Source organism: Leptonotus elevatus, chromosome 6 (genome assembly GCF_054856555.1).
Source record: "Leptonotus elevatus isolate MCC_2025b chromosome 6, RoL_Lele_1.0, whole genome shotgun sequence".
Lineage (NCBI taxonomy): Eukaryota > Metazoa > Chordata > Actinopteri > Syngnathiformes > Syngnathidae > Leptonotus > Leptonotus elevatus.
This window is the reverse complement of record NC_141244.1, coordinates 14,102,609-14,121,120: the sequence shown is the minus strand read 5'-3', so window position 1 is coordinate 14,121,120 and position 18,512 is coordinate 14,102,609. Positions and strand designations below refer to the sequence as shown.

At 43.3% G+C, this 18,512-nt stretch overlaps 1 protein-coding gene across 2 annotated transcripts in view; it reads right to left on the bottom strand.

Moving 5' to 3' along the window:
• Positions 1-13: 13 nt before the first annotated feature.
• kirrel2 (kirre like nephrin family adhesion molecule 2) overlaps positions 14-18,512 on the bottom strand; it is a 44,103-nt gene continuing 25,604 nt past the window's right edge. The window contains exons 2-15 of one of the 2 annotated variants that reach the window (XM_086078371.1): positions 16,512-16,667; positions 14,746-14,895; positions 10,502-10,659; positions 9,264-9,414; positions 9,057-9,162; positions 7,592-7,740; positions 7,360-7,487; positions 5,591-5,717; positions 5,397-5,497; positions 4,562-4,760; positions 2,485-2,604; positions 2,261-2,370; positions 2,047-2,136; positions 14-1,938 (exon numbers count right to left, since the gene is read on the bottom strand). In XM_086078371.1, the coding sequence (XP_085934497.1) occupies positions 1,447-1,938; positions 2,047-2,136; positions 2,261-2,370; positions 2,485-2,604; positions 4,562-4,760; positions 5,397-5,497; positions 5,591-5,717; positions 7,360-7,487; positions 7,592-7,740; positions 9,057-9,162; positions 9,264-9,414; positions 10,502-10,659; positions 14,746-14,895; positions 16,512-16,667 (2,237 nt within the window). In that variant the 3' untranslated portion in view covers positions 14-1,446. The remainder of the gene's footprint in view (positions 1,939-2,046; positions 2,137-2,260; positions 2,371-2,484; positions 2,605-4,561; positions 4,761-5,396; positions 5,498-5,590; positions 5,718-7,359; positions 7,488-7,591; positions 7,741-9,056; positions 9,163-9,263; positions 9,415-10,501; positions 10,660-14,745; positions 14,896-16,511; positions 16,668-18,512) is intronic. The other variant, XM_086078372.1, reaches the window with a different exon arrangement.

Genomic DNA, 18,512 nt, shown 5'->3' with positions numbered 1-18,512 from the left:
ACTCAACGCTGACTTTATCGAAAATGGTTTTATTTAAATATAAATATGTGTACAAAGATACAAGCAATGGTAGCTTATTTTAGCAAATAAAATTCTTAATACATTTTTAAAAGAATGAACAAGCAAATGGCAATTAGTTGGGATAAAAATAAAGAACAAACAAAAAAAGCATTCAATGATTGGTAAAGTAAGCAAGAAAATCTGTGGCTCCAAATAAACCAAGATGGATACATATTATATAAAGATATTTTACAATAGAGCAGCTTACACGCTGTACATTAAGGCTTATATAAAATATAAAAATAAAGACAAGCGATGATTTTGCCTCCACTATCAAGTTGTACTTGTTGTCGTCAGGCTGCCTGGTAACAAGCGTCAAATGGCAGTACAGGCATCATACACGGAAACATCCACAAGGTAGAATGCAACTGAGCCAGGAGCCGAAACAAACGTCTCAAACATGAAATGGACATGACTCGAAATGCGGAAGGTTTTCACTAGACACATCATTTGCATGCAACAGAGAGAAAACATGGGCTTAGGCCATTTGTACAGATATTTCCAGGGTAGTACTGTTTCTTGTAAACATTTTGAGACCATTTGATTAAGATGTAAACCGTCCATCTGACGACTGCCTGGCACGTTGCTGCCCCCCCCCCCCCACCTGACGTGGCATTCAAGTTTCGTTCAAGTTCAAGATTGCCACCGTGTTACTTACAAACGACCACATTTGATTGTTCTGGTAATACCCTACGTTCCTCTGTTCCACAATCACAAAAGACTGTCGAAAACAGTGCCAGGGTAAGGAATGCAGTACAGGGACCCCAACCCTGTAAAATGGTCACCATCTTTGGGTTTTTATGGCCTATTCATTTGCTTCCTTGTTAAAACACACAATTACCATCAATTTCATTAAAATCAAGGCTAAAATTTGACTCCTTTTCACATTTTTGTGGTCCGGTAGTTTTCTAGGATCAAGGTCAGGCCGAAGCATTCCAAAATTGCGCAGGTTAGTTTGTTTCTGTGGCTAGCTCAGTCTTTTGTTGGTAATCGACACACAAATGTGCTTAGTATTCCTTTTGCATGCCAACCAAAAACAGCAAAAGACAGATGATGGTAGATTGTTCATGTCCGTTTTAAGCTGTGGTAACTTCATCTTGCAGATGTTTCGCATTCAGCGTTGACACCGAGTAAACTTGAATGCAGCTATACCACTTTTGTCAAGTCGATCTGGTTTTCCAGTCCACTGAGCATGTTTGGGTCGTGTGTCGTCAATCATGCAGAGATAAACTGCTGAATTCTCCAGCTTTGTTTAGCATCCCTCCTTTCGCCTTGTAGTGACTTCCTCTTAATACTTGTCCAAAGTTGACAAAGTCTCTGTTCATGTTAGTTCTCCCACATGTGTATGTGGCGACAACGTAGTTTTTTCCAACACCCCTTGTCTAATCAAACATGCGTCTGCATACGCTGTGAGGGTCGGCCGTAGTCCGACTGTTGGGAGGACACTTGTGACGAGGCGTAAGAGAAGCGGGGCGAGCTGGACACCTTGCTGGCCTCGTCCGATTGGTCGTACGCGTCCACTTTCTCATAAGACGCTGGCTTGACATAACTAGTGAAGGCGCGGCCGTAGGTTGCCGGCAGGTAAGCGGAACCACTGCAGACGGTGTCGGTGGGATAAATGGTGGCCGGTTGAGAGGGTTGCTGTTGTGCGGCTTGTTGTTGTTCGTACGCGGACTGGGTCAGGGTGTTGGTCGCGTAACGGTGGGCGAAGTCGTAGACCCGTGGTTGGGTGCCGTGTTGGCCGTACATCGGGCTTGGGGAGGGCAGCTGCGACGGCGTGTAGACAGGCCGAGGGTTGGGAACGTACTCGGAGAATCCGCCGCCACGTATGTGTCGATCTTCGTGGCCGCGCACGTTGTAGTAGCCATTGGTGGGATCCTTGAGTGCACAGGAGATAAACGTCTTGAGTACTTGACATAGCTCAGACATGGAAAATGAAAGTATGGATTCCTGCTATTTGGCAGTCTTTTTCAAGTGAGTGTTTACCTTGATGTCCGATCGTTCATCCTCCTCCTCTTCCAAGAGATCACTGTGTTCTGTGCGAGAAGTCCCGGGAGACTCGCTACTGTTTGGAGCCTGAGGGAAGACCGCGCATATTTTGATGAATTAATACAGTGAACAAGACTTCGCTTGGATAAGAACAAGACAACTCTGTTATATGATGTGACGCTCGCTATGAATGACATTACTGGGGTCTTACCATTGGCTCTTTGACATCCTCCTCGTCATCGTTGCCACGTGTGGCATTGTGATCACTGTGGACAATTTGTACTCTGATGTCACTCTTGGAGAGGCGGGTACATCTTTTCCCTGCAGGAAACGAAATGATTTAACATGACAGTCAGAATTGATTTGAGATAAAACAACACTGCAATTATTTGATTTAGACAAATTGGCGAGTGACCCCCTCCGTCCCATACTGACCGTTGAGCTCACCTTTGCCTGTGTGCCTGCAGCAGATTGAGACGAGCGCGATGACGCAAATGATCAGGACACAACCGCCACCTACTGATCCACCAACGATTAACAACATAGGCGGGGCTTCTGTAACGAGAGTAAAGGGAGTGGGGTTAGATGGTTTCTCAGAACAAGAAGGAAAAAGATAGTTGAATGTACCAAATATTTGATACAAAGAGCATTTAATTTGCTAATTCCTGAGACGCCAGCGCCTGTAGGACGCAACCTCAGTTAACCGTGACCACGAACGTACGCTTGCGCGGGAAATCTGGTATCACACACCCCGACTATTGTCTCTAATCTCTCTGAAGTAAAGGTAACAAGGCTTGACATGCAATGAAGCAATAGACTAATCAAATTTGAGATTCCAGGAGATACCAATGCCCCTTTCTCTGGAGACTTCAGTCTGCCACAGTGATGTAAATTACTCGAGAGGACCTTATTTTTGGTGCCTGCTGCAACAAAGTCTTCCACCGGCTACAGCATTCCAGTGTAATTTTAAGATCACTTCGGTGGAATGCAGCCAGAGATGCCGCGTTTCACTCTCAGACAGTGATAGAGAATATCAGTCCAACCTTAAAACACATGACTCCATCTAATTGACTTTTGTCCCCAATCAATATCTATGTTATAAGGGCAAACATATTCATTAAAGCTAACCATCTGCTGATTAAATCATATCGATTAGGAGAGTATAATTAAGATAAGGAGAAGCATGGGCTCTGCTTTTACCTAATCTGGCCTCCTTTGCAGAAGGATTGAGAGTTTCATTATGTTGTCTACAACGGGCTTCAGTGGGAGAGTTTTACATTTTGATTGCCTTTGCTTGGTTGAGTTAGCAAGATAGCTAGCTGGTGCTCGGGACAAGGAAAAAACCTATCCCACCTTGGTGCCAAACCAGAACTATTATTACTTTTTGCTGTATTACCAATAATGGTAAATAACCAGATCCAGTAGCAACCTGATTTGTTAATAAATTGAGTCAAACTGGCATGTTCAGGATTGCTTAACCAGACGGGTTTGTGCTATTTTTAAATGAGTAGTAATTCCTGTATCTATTTTCTGTACGTTTTATCCTCATTAGAGACACGAGTAATCTGGAATTTGTCCAGATGACAATGGACGAGAAGCAGGCTTACATCTTGAACTGTTTGCTCGCCCATTCACACTCAACATTTGCACTTATGGACAATTTGAAGTCTTCAGTTAACTTAAAAAAAGAGTGACGATGTTGGAGTACCAGGGTAAGATCCAGGCAAACATTTTGAGAACATGCTAACTGCTAACATGCTAACCAGATGTCTCGTTTTGGCCGGGACATTCCTGTTATTGAGCCGTGGGACCCACGTCCTGGCAGATTTCGCCAACGTCATTGTTTTATCCTGCTATAACCCAGGTCCAGTCCCGGCATCTTGTTTTTTTTGCCATGTGTATGTCCCACAGTTGTCATAGCGATAAACCAATAAAGGGGAATTTAACTGTTAAATTGCTTCCTATTTACTTCCAAATTCACGTTTGCGTTCTCATTCACATCAGCATCCAAACTAGAACTACTTTCTGCTTTTGCATCTAAGAATCCTGGGAAATGTAGTTCTACTAACTACTCTGGTCGCCAGTCGCTTGTCAGACAACACAAACTGAGCTTTCTAGAAATATATCTCCAATGTTACAATGCGTGACCGGCGCGAGGTAAATGTCACAGTCAGCTTCCAATAGCTGTGGGGACTGAGCAAAAAAGGTTGGATAATGATGAGTGCATTGGCTTGTTTAGCGCTGTTGAACAGTCAACCAAGATAGCATATAGCATTAGCGATACGCATGTTGGCGGTCATGGCTCTGTTGACCAAGATTGACTCGCAATGAAATTTGGTGAAATTTATTGTGCACTGTGTTATACAGCGTCCTAAATTTTATTCTTGAAAATCTGGTCACCCTATGCCATTCCACACAAGAAGACCAGAACTCGGATTTCAATCCCCAGCCTGAGAAATGCAAGGTGGGTGCGCAAATTAGGTTGATATAGCCATTCTTGTTATGCCTTTACCTTGTTCCTTGAGCGTGACCAAGGCGGTGCCGGTGCCAAAATTATTCCAAGCAGTACAGTTATAGCGCAGCTCAAAATCAGGCGCCAGAGTCTCGGAGAGCACCAGAGAGGACACAACTCCTTGGTCGTTGGTCACCGTCTGCACTGAGTAGCGACCGGAAGAACCGGACGAGAGGCTGATGTCTCCAAAGGACCATACCTGTGGGAAGGAGCAAGATCGTACATTGTTTTTCTATGTAAGCTTCTTCACTGGTGAGTAAAAAAAAAAATACACGTACACCCTCAGATCCATTCATTCGATACCGGCAAATCTCTCTGTACTAACTTTATGCCGACCTCAAAAGCGCCTCGAGTCTGACCCAGCTCGCGAGCTTGTTGAAGCACCCTCCCACGTGCGAGGTAGCCACACTGAAGTGGGCCTCCTCTTTGCTGTCAGTAGCACAGGGCAAGCAGAGCACCTGTCTCTCGCTCCGTCCTCTCCTCTCGCACCCTAATTATCCTCTCTCAGCTCAGCATACATTCAGTGGTTCAACAAGGTCATCTGAGTGATGCCTCTCGGGCCGCTAATTGAATGCAGTTTGTCTGAAATCCGTAGGAAGCCCGTCTCCCACAGCTCCCCTGACTCCTATCGCTTCATTTAATGCCAGTGCAATTACACAGCTGAATATGTGTGCATGTCTTTATTAGACGGCCGAATACGTCATGGTGCAAAGGTTTGAAGGTGAGGTCAGGGGTAACGTTATACCAAGTGATAGCTCACATGCGGGTGGTGAAGTATGTATGTCACAAACGTACATACAGAATGATAAAGAGCGATAATAAGAGATTCGCTTACAATCTTATAAGGTGGCGGGCTGCTTCCCACCCTGCATTCCAGCTTGCCCTTGGAGTGCTTCACTGCACGCTGTGTGGCCTCAGCTGTGATGATAGGAGGGCCTAGAGTGAAGAGCGAAAAAGTCGCAGAGAAATGAGAAAACATTCTGACACACCAAAGACCACATTGTCAAGCCACTGGCGGATGAAGCGCACCGTTTACAGTCAGAGTGGCATCTCTTTCTGCAACTCCGATACGGGGAACGATGGCCTTGCAGGTGTACAACCCAGCCTCTGCCTGGGTTACAGACTTCAGCTGCAAGGTGTTACTGTTACTTAGCACCTGGTGAGAGACAGAGAAGACCAATGAGACTGCCGGTTTTTCATTCCAGACAAATTACACCAGGTTACCCTTGTGTCTACTGAGCAGTACAGATGTCGTCTTGTGTCATAAGTTTGAAACAGATTCCAAATTAGCAAACCCGCACAGTACAACTTTCTAGCATCCGTTTGTTTAAGTATAGACTTCAGTCTGCCTTAGAAAAATGTATGCCTTTGCCCATATATACAGTTAATTAGAATCACATACAAAGTGTGAGGGTATGAAAGTAGACCTTGTTCCTATCTCTCGCTTTGTTGTGAGACGAGGTAAGATGTCTGTGGTTGGAGGAGCAGGTGGATATGGTAGATGATTACTGCCTGTTCATGTGTGTACCAAGGAGAAGCAGTCAGGTGCTTCTTAGAACTGCCTCCTTGCATTTCAGTTTCTATTGAATTGTACCTCTCGTTAATTTCTAAGCGCTTGGGTTCACCACTCTGTGGTGAACTGAACTGTAGTTCTTGTACTTATTGGGAACACGGGTGCCCAAATCCGGTCCTCAAGAGCTACTATCCTGCATGTCTTAGATGTTTCCCTCCAACACACTCAGGATCGGTATCAGGCTTCAGAAGCCAGGATCCTTATCATTTGAATCATGTGTGTTGGAGGAGGAAAAGATCTAAAAACATGCAGGGCAGCGACCCTCAAGGACTGGATCTGGACACCCCTTATCTAGTGGCGACATATGTTGTTGGTTTTGGTATAATTTGGCTCTCTCTTATCACAACATTTGACACTCAAACAAGGGCTGAATAGCTGCTTAGTAAGATTGTTGTCATTAAATTGTGAGGACACAACAGACCGTGGAATGGCGTGAGTGCGCCTCCGAAGCGGCTGCACTCACTCACTCACTCCTTAGCTCATTGATCCTGTCATTCTATCAAGCTGTGCTTAATCCATTTACCTCCACTCAGGCCTCCCTCCCATTTCCACACGCAGTCCCCTCTCGCTCTCTCCACTTTTCTTTTTCAACACACTTTACGAAGTAACCCAATTAATCCATTACTCTTGGCTATGTGAGGGACGGTGGTAGTGGGTGGATTAGAAAAATGTCTGCTTTCTCCCTCAGAGGGGCTGAAAGTGTTTGCTCTCAGATGTGACGACGTCGCTCATGGCATCTCAAATCGTTTTTTACTCAGGGTATTTTCACCTGCTTGTCTTCAGAAGTAGTGTTGGTAGCGAGGAAAGACACTCCTGTGGGCTAGTGCTGATGTGGTGCACTAAAATACTTTTTTTTTTTTACCAGGATAGTAATGTTCTTCGAAGAAACTGTTATTCAAATGCTGCTCGAGCTGCCTGATGCCTGATAAGCTGCGAATGTTTTAACCGCAGCGGTTGACTGACTGCTTCTTGGACTGATTGAGTTAGTGCGATGACAGCCGGTCTGAGCGCAGCATTCGTTGTGTATATCTGTCAGTGGACAGACAGTTCTCTGCCAGAGGCATTATCCCTCAGGGAGCATGGTGAGCGCAGCTTTTTGAAGAATGTGTAGAGAGAAAAGTGTGAAGGCGTCATGCCTGAAGGCCATGTGCGAATGTTTCACTCTGAAGGGACGGTGATCAGTGGTGAAGTGTTGAATCTCCAAGACGGTTGTATATCGCCTCACCTCGCTTGAGCCTTGTTTGGTCCAAGCCAGGGTCAGGGGAGGGTTTCCAGTCCATGTGCAAGTAAATGCTGCATCCATGCCGATATCCACTGTCATTGGCTTTGGCCCCGACAGCAATCTTGGGCCAACTGTGGGGAAGCAGACGGTTAGAATCAATATGTTTATCGCGTAACACATACGCCTCAAGGCTACAATCTAACAGCTTTGTTTACAGTCCTTCAGTTCGACTTACACTGAACATCGACCAGGGTGCTAACATTGGTGCTGCCCACAGAGTTGGACACCGCACAGGAGACCGGATCTGTGAAGTAGGAATAGTCCACAGTCACCTCCAGACTGTCGCCATTCGCCTCAGAGATGGGCACTCCTCCTTTAGACCACCTGGGACGGATGAATAATCACATTATGCAGTCAGATTATTAGTTCGGGGAAGGTACTTAGCCATGCATATCAAAGTGGCTATTAGCTCATTCATAGCGTGTGCCAATCATAATCAAATGCTGCCAATCAAGCGGTTCATTCAAGCAAATTATTCAAACACTTGCACTTTTTTCCCCTTGTCAGGGTGATGTGCTTTTCAGCATAGTGTAGCAGTGACATTACATTATTTTTAATTTGCTCAATTTAACACTTTCAGGGTAACGACAGTGGACAGCTATTCAAAAGTTGCCTTTGCCTATATCAAGGGTCTGCAACATGTGGACTTTAGTCCCTCTCCTATGGATCCATTTGGATTTCTTAAAAAATGTTTAGAAATTATATATATATATATTTGCATTTACATTTTCATATACATAAATATTTTTTTAATGAATTAATAGTTGAGATTATTAAAAAGCATAAATAATTATTCAAAAAATGTCAGTCCAAATTTGTAAGTTGTCCGAAAAAAGAGATGAAAGGTAAATGAAAAGCATATTTTAAAAAATTACCTAAGAATGTCCAAAAAGTAACCATAAAATGTCCAAAAAGTAACCATAAAATGTCCAAAAAGGTAGAGGAAAAGCAGAAAATTACCATAACATTTCTATGAAATTGCCAAAAATGTCAGAGAATTTAAAAAAGGCAGAAAAGAAAATGTTCAAAAAGTAGTTATGTGTCCAAAAACAAAAGAAGAAATCCCCCAAATTGCCATAAAATGTACACAAAATTGCAAAAAAAAAAGCAATAAATTAAAATTGTGATTTAAATTTTTTTAAAAATCTGCCATAAAATGTATTTAAAAAAAAGAGACATAGAAAATTACCGTAATATGTCCATAAAATTGCACAAAAAGTTCAGAAAATTTATATAAAAGTAAAAAAATCAGCCGTAAACGGTTTAAAAAAGGAAGGGAGGCAAAAAGTGACCATAATAGGTCCATAAAATTGCCCAAAAATGTCAGAAATTTGACAGAAAGGCATAAAAGTCTCAAAATGTATGAAAATGAAGACTGAAAAAAAAAATACCCCAAAAAACATATAAACCATAATTTTCTGTTATGGTCCAGGTCTAATTAGCCCCCAATGCACACTAACTAAAACACTAAGACTCTGTTTCGTTCATCACAATGTTCAATGCTCCAGACAGAGTTTTGGACATTTATTTGGCCTAAAATGACTCTTTTGAAAGTAGCGGTTGCTGTCCTATATGAATGAATCTCCCCCCCCCCAAAAAAAAATCCAGATTTAGGTTACCAAAAAAGAGGGTGCGTCTACCTGTAGCCAATGATTTCCGGATTGGCTGACGCAGTGCATAAGAAGAGAACCTTGGCGCCTTCGGTCACCGTCTGAGGCTGGACTGACAAAACCACAGATGGAGGGTCTGCAAGACGCGATGAAAGAATTAGCGGGGCGCAATATTGACGTAGCGACAACTTCTGGACATTGGATGAGAATGCGGACGAGCGCATGTTTGTGACTCACGTTGGACATTGATAGTGATGGATGTCTGCCTTCCAGCGGGAGCAGCTGGGTTGAGAACCCTGCAGGTGTAGGTGCGGCCGGAGTCGCTGTCCTCTGGGATGATTGGAAGCATACTGACAGCTGCTTCCCTCTTCCCGTCTTCTATCAGCGTCTGCAACAATACACAGTAGCTGTTAGGTTCAGCTGGAAGCAATAGGTACAGCATGTATATGTCATCTTATTTTTAGTTTTATGCGTACGCCAGTAACGCTATTTTAATTTAAAATTCTTTGGCACCGGCGGTGAAATATATTAGTATATTTTACGATGCAGCGCGGGGATTTTTTGCTGTTCCTACATTTCTGAGAGCATTTGCCGTCAGCGCCTTGTTTGTCATCGTCTTTTAAATCTATTTACTGCTCACAGAAATCAATACGCCTAAGTGAGGCAAGGTGTAGATTCTGAGGGTAATGCATACTGCTCACTCTCTTTCACACACAAATCCACACACACACACAGAAGGGAGAATAGTGTAATGGGCAAATTGCTTGTGAGTCTGTTTTTAGGTGGTGACAGTGAGGCAGAAGTGTCACATCTTCAGGCTGGGCATTTTCTCCTGAACGGCAAAATCAATGAAGCGGCTCTTTGTCTTCCTCAGCAAGAAACACACACTTTTTTTTTGTTTCTTTTTACGAGATGAAATCACATGAGACCCTTTTCATATCTTAAGGGTTGGAATTGTTCTTTGTGTCTTTCTTCCGTGTAGCGCCCCCCCCCCCCCCCCCCCCCCCCGCGCTCGCCTCCTTAAATGTGGTGTTTAGCGTCGTTTAGCGTGGTCAGGGAGCATGAAAAATGTGACACTTTTCCCAGCCGTGGCTGACTCACGCTCCGCCGCACCTCCATTGTGTTTCTGCATTGTTGTGTTGGTGATTCGCTCTGTGCAGAAACTCTAGTGTATGAAACCCTCATGCCTGTCTGAGCTTTGGCATGCTCCAGTTATGCTGTAGTGTCACTGCATTAGTGGACGGGAGGGGGAGGGGGAAGGGGGGGGGTCTACGGGGGTTAGTGGGAGTATGGGAGGGAGTGAAAACGGGAGGGGGACTGCAGAGAGTGGGTTGAGCAAACCTTACGAGAATAAGGTGCTGATTGAAAACTATAGAGGGAAAACACAAGGAAAGAGCTGGACTGCATTTGAATAGTTTTTGCTTGGATGAGTGCTAAGGAGGAAATGTTGGCCAGAGCGTGCTTGTTGCATGTACCTTGGAGTAAATAGCTGTCTCCATGACTTCGCCATCTCTGTACCAGGTGATCTCTGCGGCAGGCTTGGCTCCGTACGATCTGCAGGTGAGGTTGTGTGGCGTGTGGGCTTTAAGACGCACAACGGGGCCTCCCTCCACCAAAGGGTCTGAAGGAGGGACTGTAAAGCAATCGCAAACACATTGTTCAATGCAAAACACGTACTGGCTGTTTATATGCTTTTGTGATTGGCTGGCAACCAGGCCGAGGTGTACCCCAGCTCCCACACAAAGTAAAAGAAGAATCCAAGAAAATGGATGGATGTATAAATGACAAAGGAGTAAAACAAAAATTCATTTTGACACCACTGCCACTACAACCAGTGTTGCCACAGCTACCCTAAAAAAGTCACTTAACTCATTTGCTCCCAAAACGTATAAATACATTCTATTTTAAAGTGTCCCAAAGTCGTTTTTTTAAAATGTTTTTTTTTATATGCTAGAGCATACAGAAGGCTTTGATGCAGCCTCTCAACTGCACAAAAACGACCAGCAGGTGGCAGCAGAGCAAAAGAGATCAACCAGGGCCATGTTGAAACATAGCTGTTTTTTTTCCACAATTTGAAATAGATTGGTGAATAATGATGAAACGTATACATATTCTAATGCTAATTGTTTAAAAAAAAGAGAGAAAAAAAAAGACTTAACATAAAAACATTTCTAAATTAAATCTGAAATAAAGGCAGTCTTTAACTTGACATACTTAACTATTAATGTTGTAATGGAAAAACTCAACATTTATAATGTAAATTGTTTATAAATATAATAATAATTAGGAGACCTCCTGCAGCTCCATAAGAACACAACTCGGAGTGTGCAATAAACCTTTAACATTTTTTTTTTTAGCTGACTTAAATTCAAACTAGTGACTGTACTTCCACCTTGAAACCGCAAATTTCTCGAACTCCTTCCTTCATTGCTGTTTATGGACATGTGAGTAGACAATACACTGAAAACAGTGATGTCGCTACATTTTAAAAACAGTTGGGTCAAAAGTGTCCCAAATATGGATACAAAATGGACCAATCCACTTTTTGGTCGGTTTTACCCAACTTTATGGGTTGTTTTATACAAAATGACCAAATTTTTTGACCCAAGTAGAGGATTATTATATATATTATATTTATATCTTGTTTCACACTAGCAGACCAATTTCTTGACTCAAAGTTGGGTCAAATAGAGGGAGAATATTAGCATGGGGGAGAAAAGTGCGCTGTTCATTTAAATCTTGTCAATTATTTCTCACTGGTGCCACTTGTAGTGCTGCTGCCTGTAGTAGTTTATCAAATATTGATGATACTTTCATGTAGAAACTTATAATGATATTAGAAGAGTAACTCTAATCGGATTACTTGACCGGAAATAGTAACACGTTAGATTAGTAATTACTTGAAAATGCACCCATTTTGGAGTAGCATGTAACAACAATAAACGTTGTTATATGAATTTCTGATTCAGCTCTCATAATGGATCTCATAATAGTACATCCCCAATGTTGTGACATTAAATGAAGCAAACAAGTACGCTCTTATCATCCCGTCTGTTTAACACTGTATCATTGATGAAAAGTCCTCAAATGGTAGTCATCTGAGGAGAAATTAACACACTTCACATTCTTTATTTCCTTTTCAGAGACAAGCATTATTGTTGCAATCGCTCCCCACTGTTGCTCAGCGATGTTTGGGCTGAATTGCTCATTTGTTCATTTATTTGCATGGTTTCTCACACAGCACTGGCAAGCCAAGCGTGCCACCCCTGATGAGGGCGTCCATTTCCCGCACCAATAAGGAGCGGCGCGAATGTGGGGTTTGTGTTGGCCTTTTTCGCTCCCTCCACCGAACCAATTTCACTGTGTGTGTCGGAATTGTCAGAGGTCCTTCCGTTGCTGCCGCACGGACACTAATGGAATCCGAGTGCTAGGTGATTTTAATTTCCATGCCGATTCCCCTGACTGCACTCCAGACGTTGACTCCGGATTGCTTTGGCACGCAGGCAACTGCACGCAAATACACATGCACAGGGAGAAAAAAAGTCCCCCCCACTCTTTCTTTAGCTCTTGTTTTGCCTACTTCTAAACATATAGCCTGAGAAGCCCTCCTTATTTATGACTATGAAAGTCCACAATTGTCCATCAACCACCAATTTCGATCAATTAGGGTGCACTTTATGAAGAACTTAGCTTCCTTTTATTGCCTGTATGTGGTCATCATAATGGATTTGTGTGTGATAATAAAGACCATAAGATCATAGGTGTCAAACTCCGGTCCTGGAGGGCCGCAGTCCTGCAGTTTTTGGATGTTTCCGTTCTCCAACACAGCTGGTATATGATCAGCTCATCAGCAAGCTCTGCATAAGCCTGATAACGATCCTGTTGATTGGAATCAGCTTGTGTCGGAAGAGGGGAAACCTCCAAAACCTGCAGGACTGCGGCCCTCGAGTACCGGAGTTTGACACCAATGCATTAGATGTAAGAGTGTATAGTGGACACGTCTTTACATAAGAAAGGTTCTAGGACTGGTGTGAAAAATTTATACATTACATTATTTGAAATACAAACTACAAATTTAGGGCTTTATTTTCGTGCCCAGGGCAATTCTGGCGCGAGGTGCGGTCTGAATGTGCGCAGGGGCAGGCTAAACTAAGTTTTGGTATTTTTGCAGACCCATGCAAACTTGTTCCCCCCATATGTCTTCACCAAATAGCTCAGTACCAAATGACGGCCGCGACGATGGAGCTGCTGAGGAATCATTCAAGGAGCGTGGCAGAGAAAGTTGATTTAGTGTGTTAGGGGGATCACTTTGAAGGCGGTAAATTTACTGTAGTTTGGATTCTTTTGTGACATCAGTCCCGGAGCTTTTCTGATACTCCTCATAAGTCTGGACAAAATGTTGTGATATTAATTTGCTTTTCATGAAAAAAAAAAACAACACACAAACAAATCTATAGTTGTTTTGTTTTTGTAACAGATTTGCGGTGTGGCTGAAAAATGAATCTCAGCTTAATTAGAATGGAAAAACTATAGTGGCATCGATTAACGAATAAAGAAAGTGATTTACTACATATTGACATTGAAACTAGCAATTACAGTTTACAGTTTACAGATAATTTTTAACAAACATTAATCAAAGACGAGTATACACACTATCAACTGTACAGGAAATGTACTTGTGTAATATTATTGTATATTGTTGTAAATTGATTTGTGATTTTAATGACTCTCATTTTAGGCTTTTACATCCGCCCAAGGGAATGCCAATAAAAATGAGCTTGACTTAACTTGGGCACATTTACATTGTAAAATGTTGATTCATGTGCATTGTCCCTTTTAAATAAATACGTTAAAATATGTGTTTGACGAATAAGTATAAGACAAAAAACATACTTAGTGTGTATCCTTATCAGCCATAATAAGATAGGAGGATAAAAAAAAAAAAACAATAAAAAATAAGCTTGCTTTAACGGGGAAAGTTTCTCATCATTTGTGTCGTAGGATTGTTGCCTCTGACTTGCCTCTTTTATAAGCGCGCTGGGGTGAAGTAGATATATAGGGAGTGACATTCCTTCAAATGCCACCAGATGCCAGCAGTGCTTTGCTCATTCCCACAAGACTTGTATACCCCCCCCCCTCACCCCACCCACCCAACACACAGACACACAATCATGCATCCCCCCCGCCGCCACTCCTCACCCCTCAATGTCTGCATGAAGAAGTGGATCACTCACATCGCGTTAATGTAAAAACTGCCTTGCGGTTGACAAATGTTGTGGCTCACCGTAAAATGTGCTAACTATGCAGACCTTGACTTTCAAGTGACTACTCCAGTCATTTGTGATTCCTGCAATCACATTAGCCAAGACGTCCACAGTCTTGAGAGTGTTTACTTCTTTTTTTCTTTTTTTTGGCTGAGCTTTAGTAGAATTATGCCCCCGGGCATTTCATTTCCATCAAGAAATTAGATTTATCACTGAGGGGTTAGTGCTGAGTGGTGATAAGAAATCATTTTATTAATTGTAAAGCCTTTAAAGAGGTCAGCGATATTGTACACAATGCAATACAGATTTCATTTGTCTGCCTGCTGGTGTTCTGAATGGGATAATTACACATTGTGCACGACTTCCTTTTGTATAATGCCCGTCTTTATACTTGTGTCTCGTGTGATGAGTTGGGACTGTTCCCAAGCTGCGGCGGTCTGAGCTGCGTATCTCACCTAGTACAGTGAGCTTGGCACGGTGGGAGCGCAGGCCCGCCTGTGTTGCCTGACACTCGTACACGGCATCATCCACCAGCTCTGCCGAATCGATCAGCAAGCTGTGCTCGCCTGATAGCGGGTCGCCCATTAAGGAGTAGCGCGTCCAGCCTGCGTGAAGCCAGCACACACAACAGTCAGTCGCATACCAAGCAACAATAAACACATAATGACACACAACGACGGAGCCCATTTGGACAAAGCGCTAAGAAATGTGGAAAAGCTGTTTAAGTCACAAATGAACGCAGGCGGCGCCTGGGTAGGATTGAGCCATTGTATGTGTGTGTGTGTGTGTGTAGAACAGCATGAGGTGGGAAATGAAACGCATGAGGAGTCTGTCCTTGAAGCACAGACACAATAAAGATGGTGGCAGGGCCTCCGGGGCCAAGAGGCAGTTTCTCCACCATCAAATGTCAGTGTGAAAAGCTGATTGATTATCTACCTTCCTACAAAAACCTTAAAAAGCTAAACAGCAAATCACGTTACGTGTGCGCAGCAGTCGCCGACCTTTTCGCCATTCAATCTTGTAAAACCTAAATGGTTAAGGAAGAGAGACTTGGTTTCTAATGGGGCCTGCATTGATCGGAGAAAGACAAAGGCTAGTAAACTTACCTAAAGAAAATGGACTTGCACTAAGAGGTGCTATATTGCCTTTCAAATTTTCGAGCCATGTTTCCATAAAACTGTTCTGTTTGGTTTGGTATCAGTGTGGTTTTCATTGTTAAAAGTTGTAAAGGGTTCCCAAAACATCTGATCCAATTTCTATCCTAAAGAACCGAATTGGTAAGTCACAGATTGGTACTGCTAGCTTTAGCACTCTGATTGGTACTGCTAGCTTTAGCGCTCTGAGAGAGATTTTTAAAGAAGGTCAAATTAAGTTGACCTGTAAAGGTTATAGTAAATTTCACCCGAAAGCCAAAAAACCCTAACTTCTAGTGATAAGTGATTGATTTAGATCCTAATATGTTAGTACAACTATGACAAATTTAATTACAGTCGGACTGACATGTTTATAATGTCCCTCAAAAGTCCAGTTTCACTCATGTCAACGTGTGAGAAGCACAGCGACTACGTTTACATGCAGTCAATAACCCCTTTGAAACCCGAATATAGCCAATATACGAACCCAAATATGAAACCCGAATAAGAAACCTGGGATATCCTTTTTTATATGAACGAGGTCAGTGTACCTTTGAACTTTGTAACTTTGGTTTGTGTTCTGCGCGTGCTCTAATTGCAAGGAATCTTGGTCTTCAGGAACTACTTGTATATGCGGCGGCCATCTTACATTGCTACAACCTGAGTACATGTATTTCTCTGCGGCGCTATTTCATGTTATATTACGGCAAAAATGCCAGTGTGTCTATATACATGGTATCATACACCTATATGGGTGTATAGTCCGTGCGTCTGGCGCAATCCACCGGAAACACAAGCAGAAATAAACAAAAATGACGACGGAGGACAGAACCACACTTTTGGAGTTAGGAGGAAACCGACTCATTAATTAGTGTGCTGAGTGATATGAATATAATGTCTTTTAGTAACCGTAGAAAGTTATATGTGGAAATGGCGTCTATTTGTCTATTGGCTTTGTCCATACGTTGCGGTTGACTAACTCTGTCCCCTTACACATGTAAATGGGCCATCCCAAATGTTTCAGAAACATCCATTTGAACCCTAACCCAAACATTGGCTGCATGTAAACAAAGGCATTGAGATCATACCTGGTAGGTCTCTCTCGCCACCCAAAGCCAGTCCATCTTTGGTCCACTGCACCATCCCCCGGTAGCCCACAATGACACATGGTAGAGTCACGGACTGCCCAGACACCACCACCTGGTCCTGAGGCTGCTGGGAGAAGTAGGCTGCTCGGGTGGCGGCTGCAAGGACAGAAGGAGAAACATGTTGTGAATCTGACAAGAATTGACATTTTCAGGGCAAATCGAGAACAAACTGCACACTATAGCCCACGTCAAGTGAATGGCAGCAGGTGTGCAGGGTTAGGATCGTGAAAGTCGCCCTGTAAAGAGTGAGCGTGATGGTTCAATAAACTGACATTTTAAAGAGATGGATGAGGCTGACTTGTGTGAACATTTAATATTTTTCCCCCTATAAATATCCCTTCCAAGAAGAAGAGTCAGCATTGCCTTATTACTTATTTAACTCTTTCCCAAGTCCATATGCTTGTATGCTTACTGGCACGCAGCACTTTCGGCGGAAGGGGGAAAATTCTGCCACTCTTCCGTTGTACTTTTAGTAAAAATGGATGTTGACAATTAAAACAGCACCGAAGGTCCCCGGGGACACGTTTTGTTTGAGGCGCTTCAAATTCAGTAGAGACACCTGCCGTCGTTGTGCTGCTTTGCTTAAGTGCGGTACGCACTCTCAATGGATCCGTTGGCTGGCCTTCAGACACACAAACCCAAAGCACACACACGCACGGTGTGACACGACAGGAATACGGTTTCCAAATGTTTGTGGCATTATGATAAAGATTGAGAATTACAAACCCTATAGGGCCTATAGGCAGGGGAAGATGGCAGCACTCCAGAGGTAACTAATCCGTAGGCGGGGAAAGAGACAGTTGGTTGGTTATCTAAGTGGGCTCTGTGTGAGTCGGGAGACTTTGAAAAAAGCAAAACTCATTCTCCTTCTCTCTTTCATTGTTGCTCAATGGAGAATGGAAGGGAAAGGGGACCGGGGGAGATAAAGAGGCCTCTATTCAGGCTGGGCTAAGTACCCCCTCCACCCCCAACCCTTCCAGAACCGCTTTTCTTGGTTGGACTGCTTAAACAGACGAGGTTAACCCCCCCCCCCCCCCCCCGCCCATACACCCCTTCCCCCCATCACCAGTAAAGAAAGCTGCTGAAAGGAGGGCAACATACGGCAACCAGAGACACGCTATTGTCCTCGTCCCTCTCTTTTAATAGGCCTCTTCATTCTCAATCAATCCTGCTAAATGCAAGTTTAATAGCTTTTCAATAGCAACCCCCGCCCCTTAAGGAGGGCGGCGGGGATTTTTGCTTACGCTCTCACCCTCTTTTTTTCTGCTTTCCCCCTCTTTCTTGCACCATTCTCTCTTTGAGTTTGAATGGGGCTGCTTGTTGGCAGTGTTTATTCCACACTCAATTATCCACTTCATCTCAGGGAGGGCCTGTGGACTGAACCCTGTCCCTCACCCTTTCCCTCCCACTGCCACCCAGCAGCACAATTAAAGCAAAACCAAATCTCAACCCAGCATTTTGGTTTTTGCATTCCTATGGACAAACGCTTCAAATGGTATCAAGATAACCGAACTGGATCGTATCAGATTTGAGACATCCATGATATATATGACATGATAAGATTACAAATTGTAATTAAAAAACAATTACAAAATGTAATTAAAAACCTTTGTGTGCCTTGTTTATGGATTAGTGGCATGCCCCGCAGCGAAAGTCGGATCAGGGTTTACCCTTCCAAAACCGTACTGCAGCGAGTTGAACTGAACCAATGGCTTCAACTGTCGACTCACCATTGTAACCAAATGCTGATGATTGAATAGTAGTATTTAGGAGCCATTTCTTTTAAGATTGTTAATACTGTGTAAATCTGGTCACAAGTGTATGTAGCAACAGTGTGAGAGATGCAAAACGCAAACTGTGCACTTTCATCCACGAATGGCGGCATACATCGCCAAACGTTGAATTAGGGACTTAAGTTCTCTAAAGCCATCTTTGAACTGA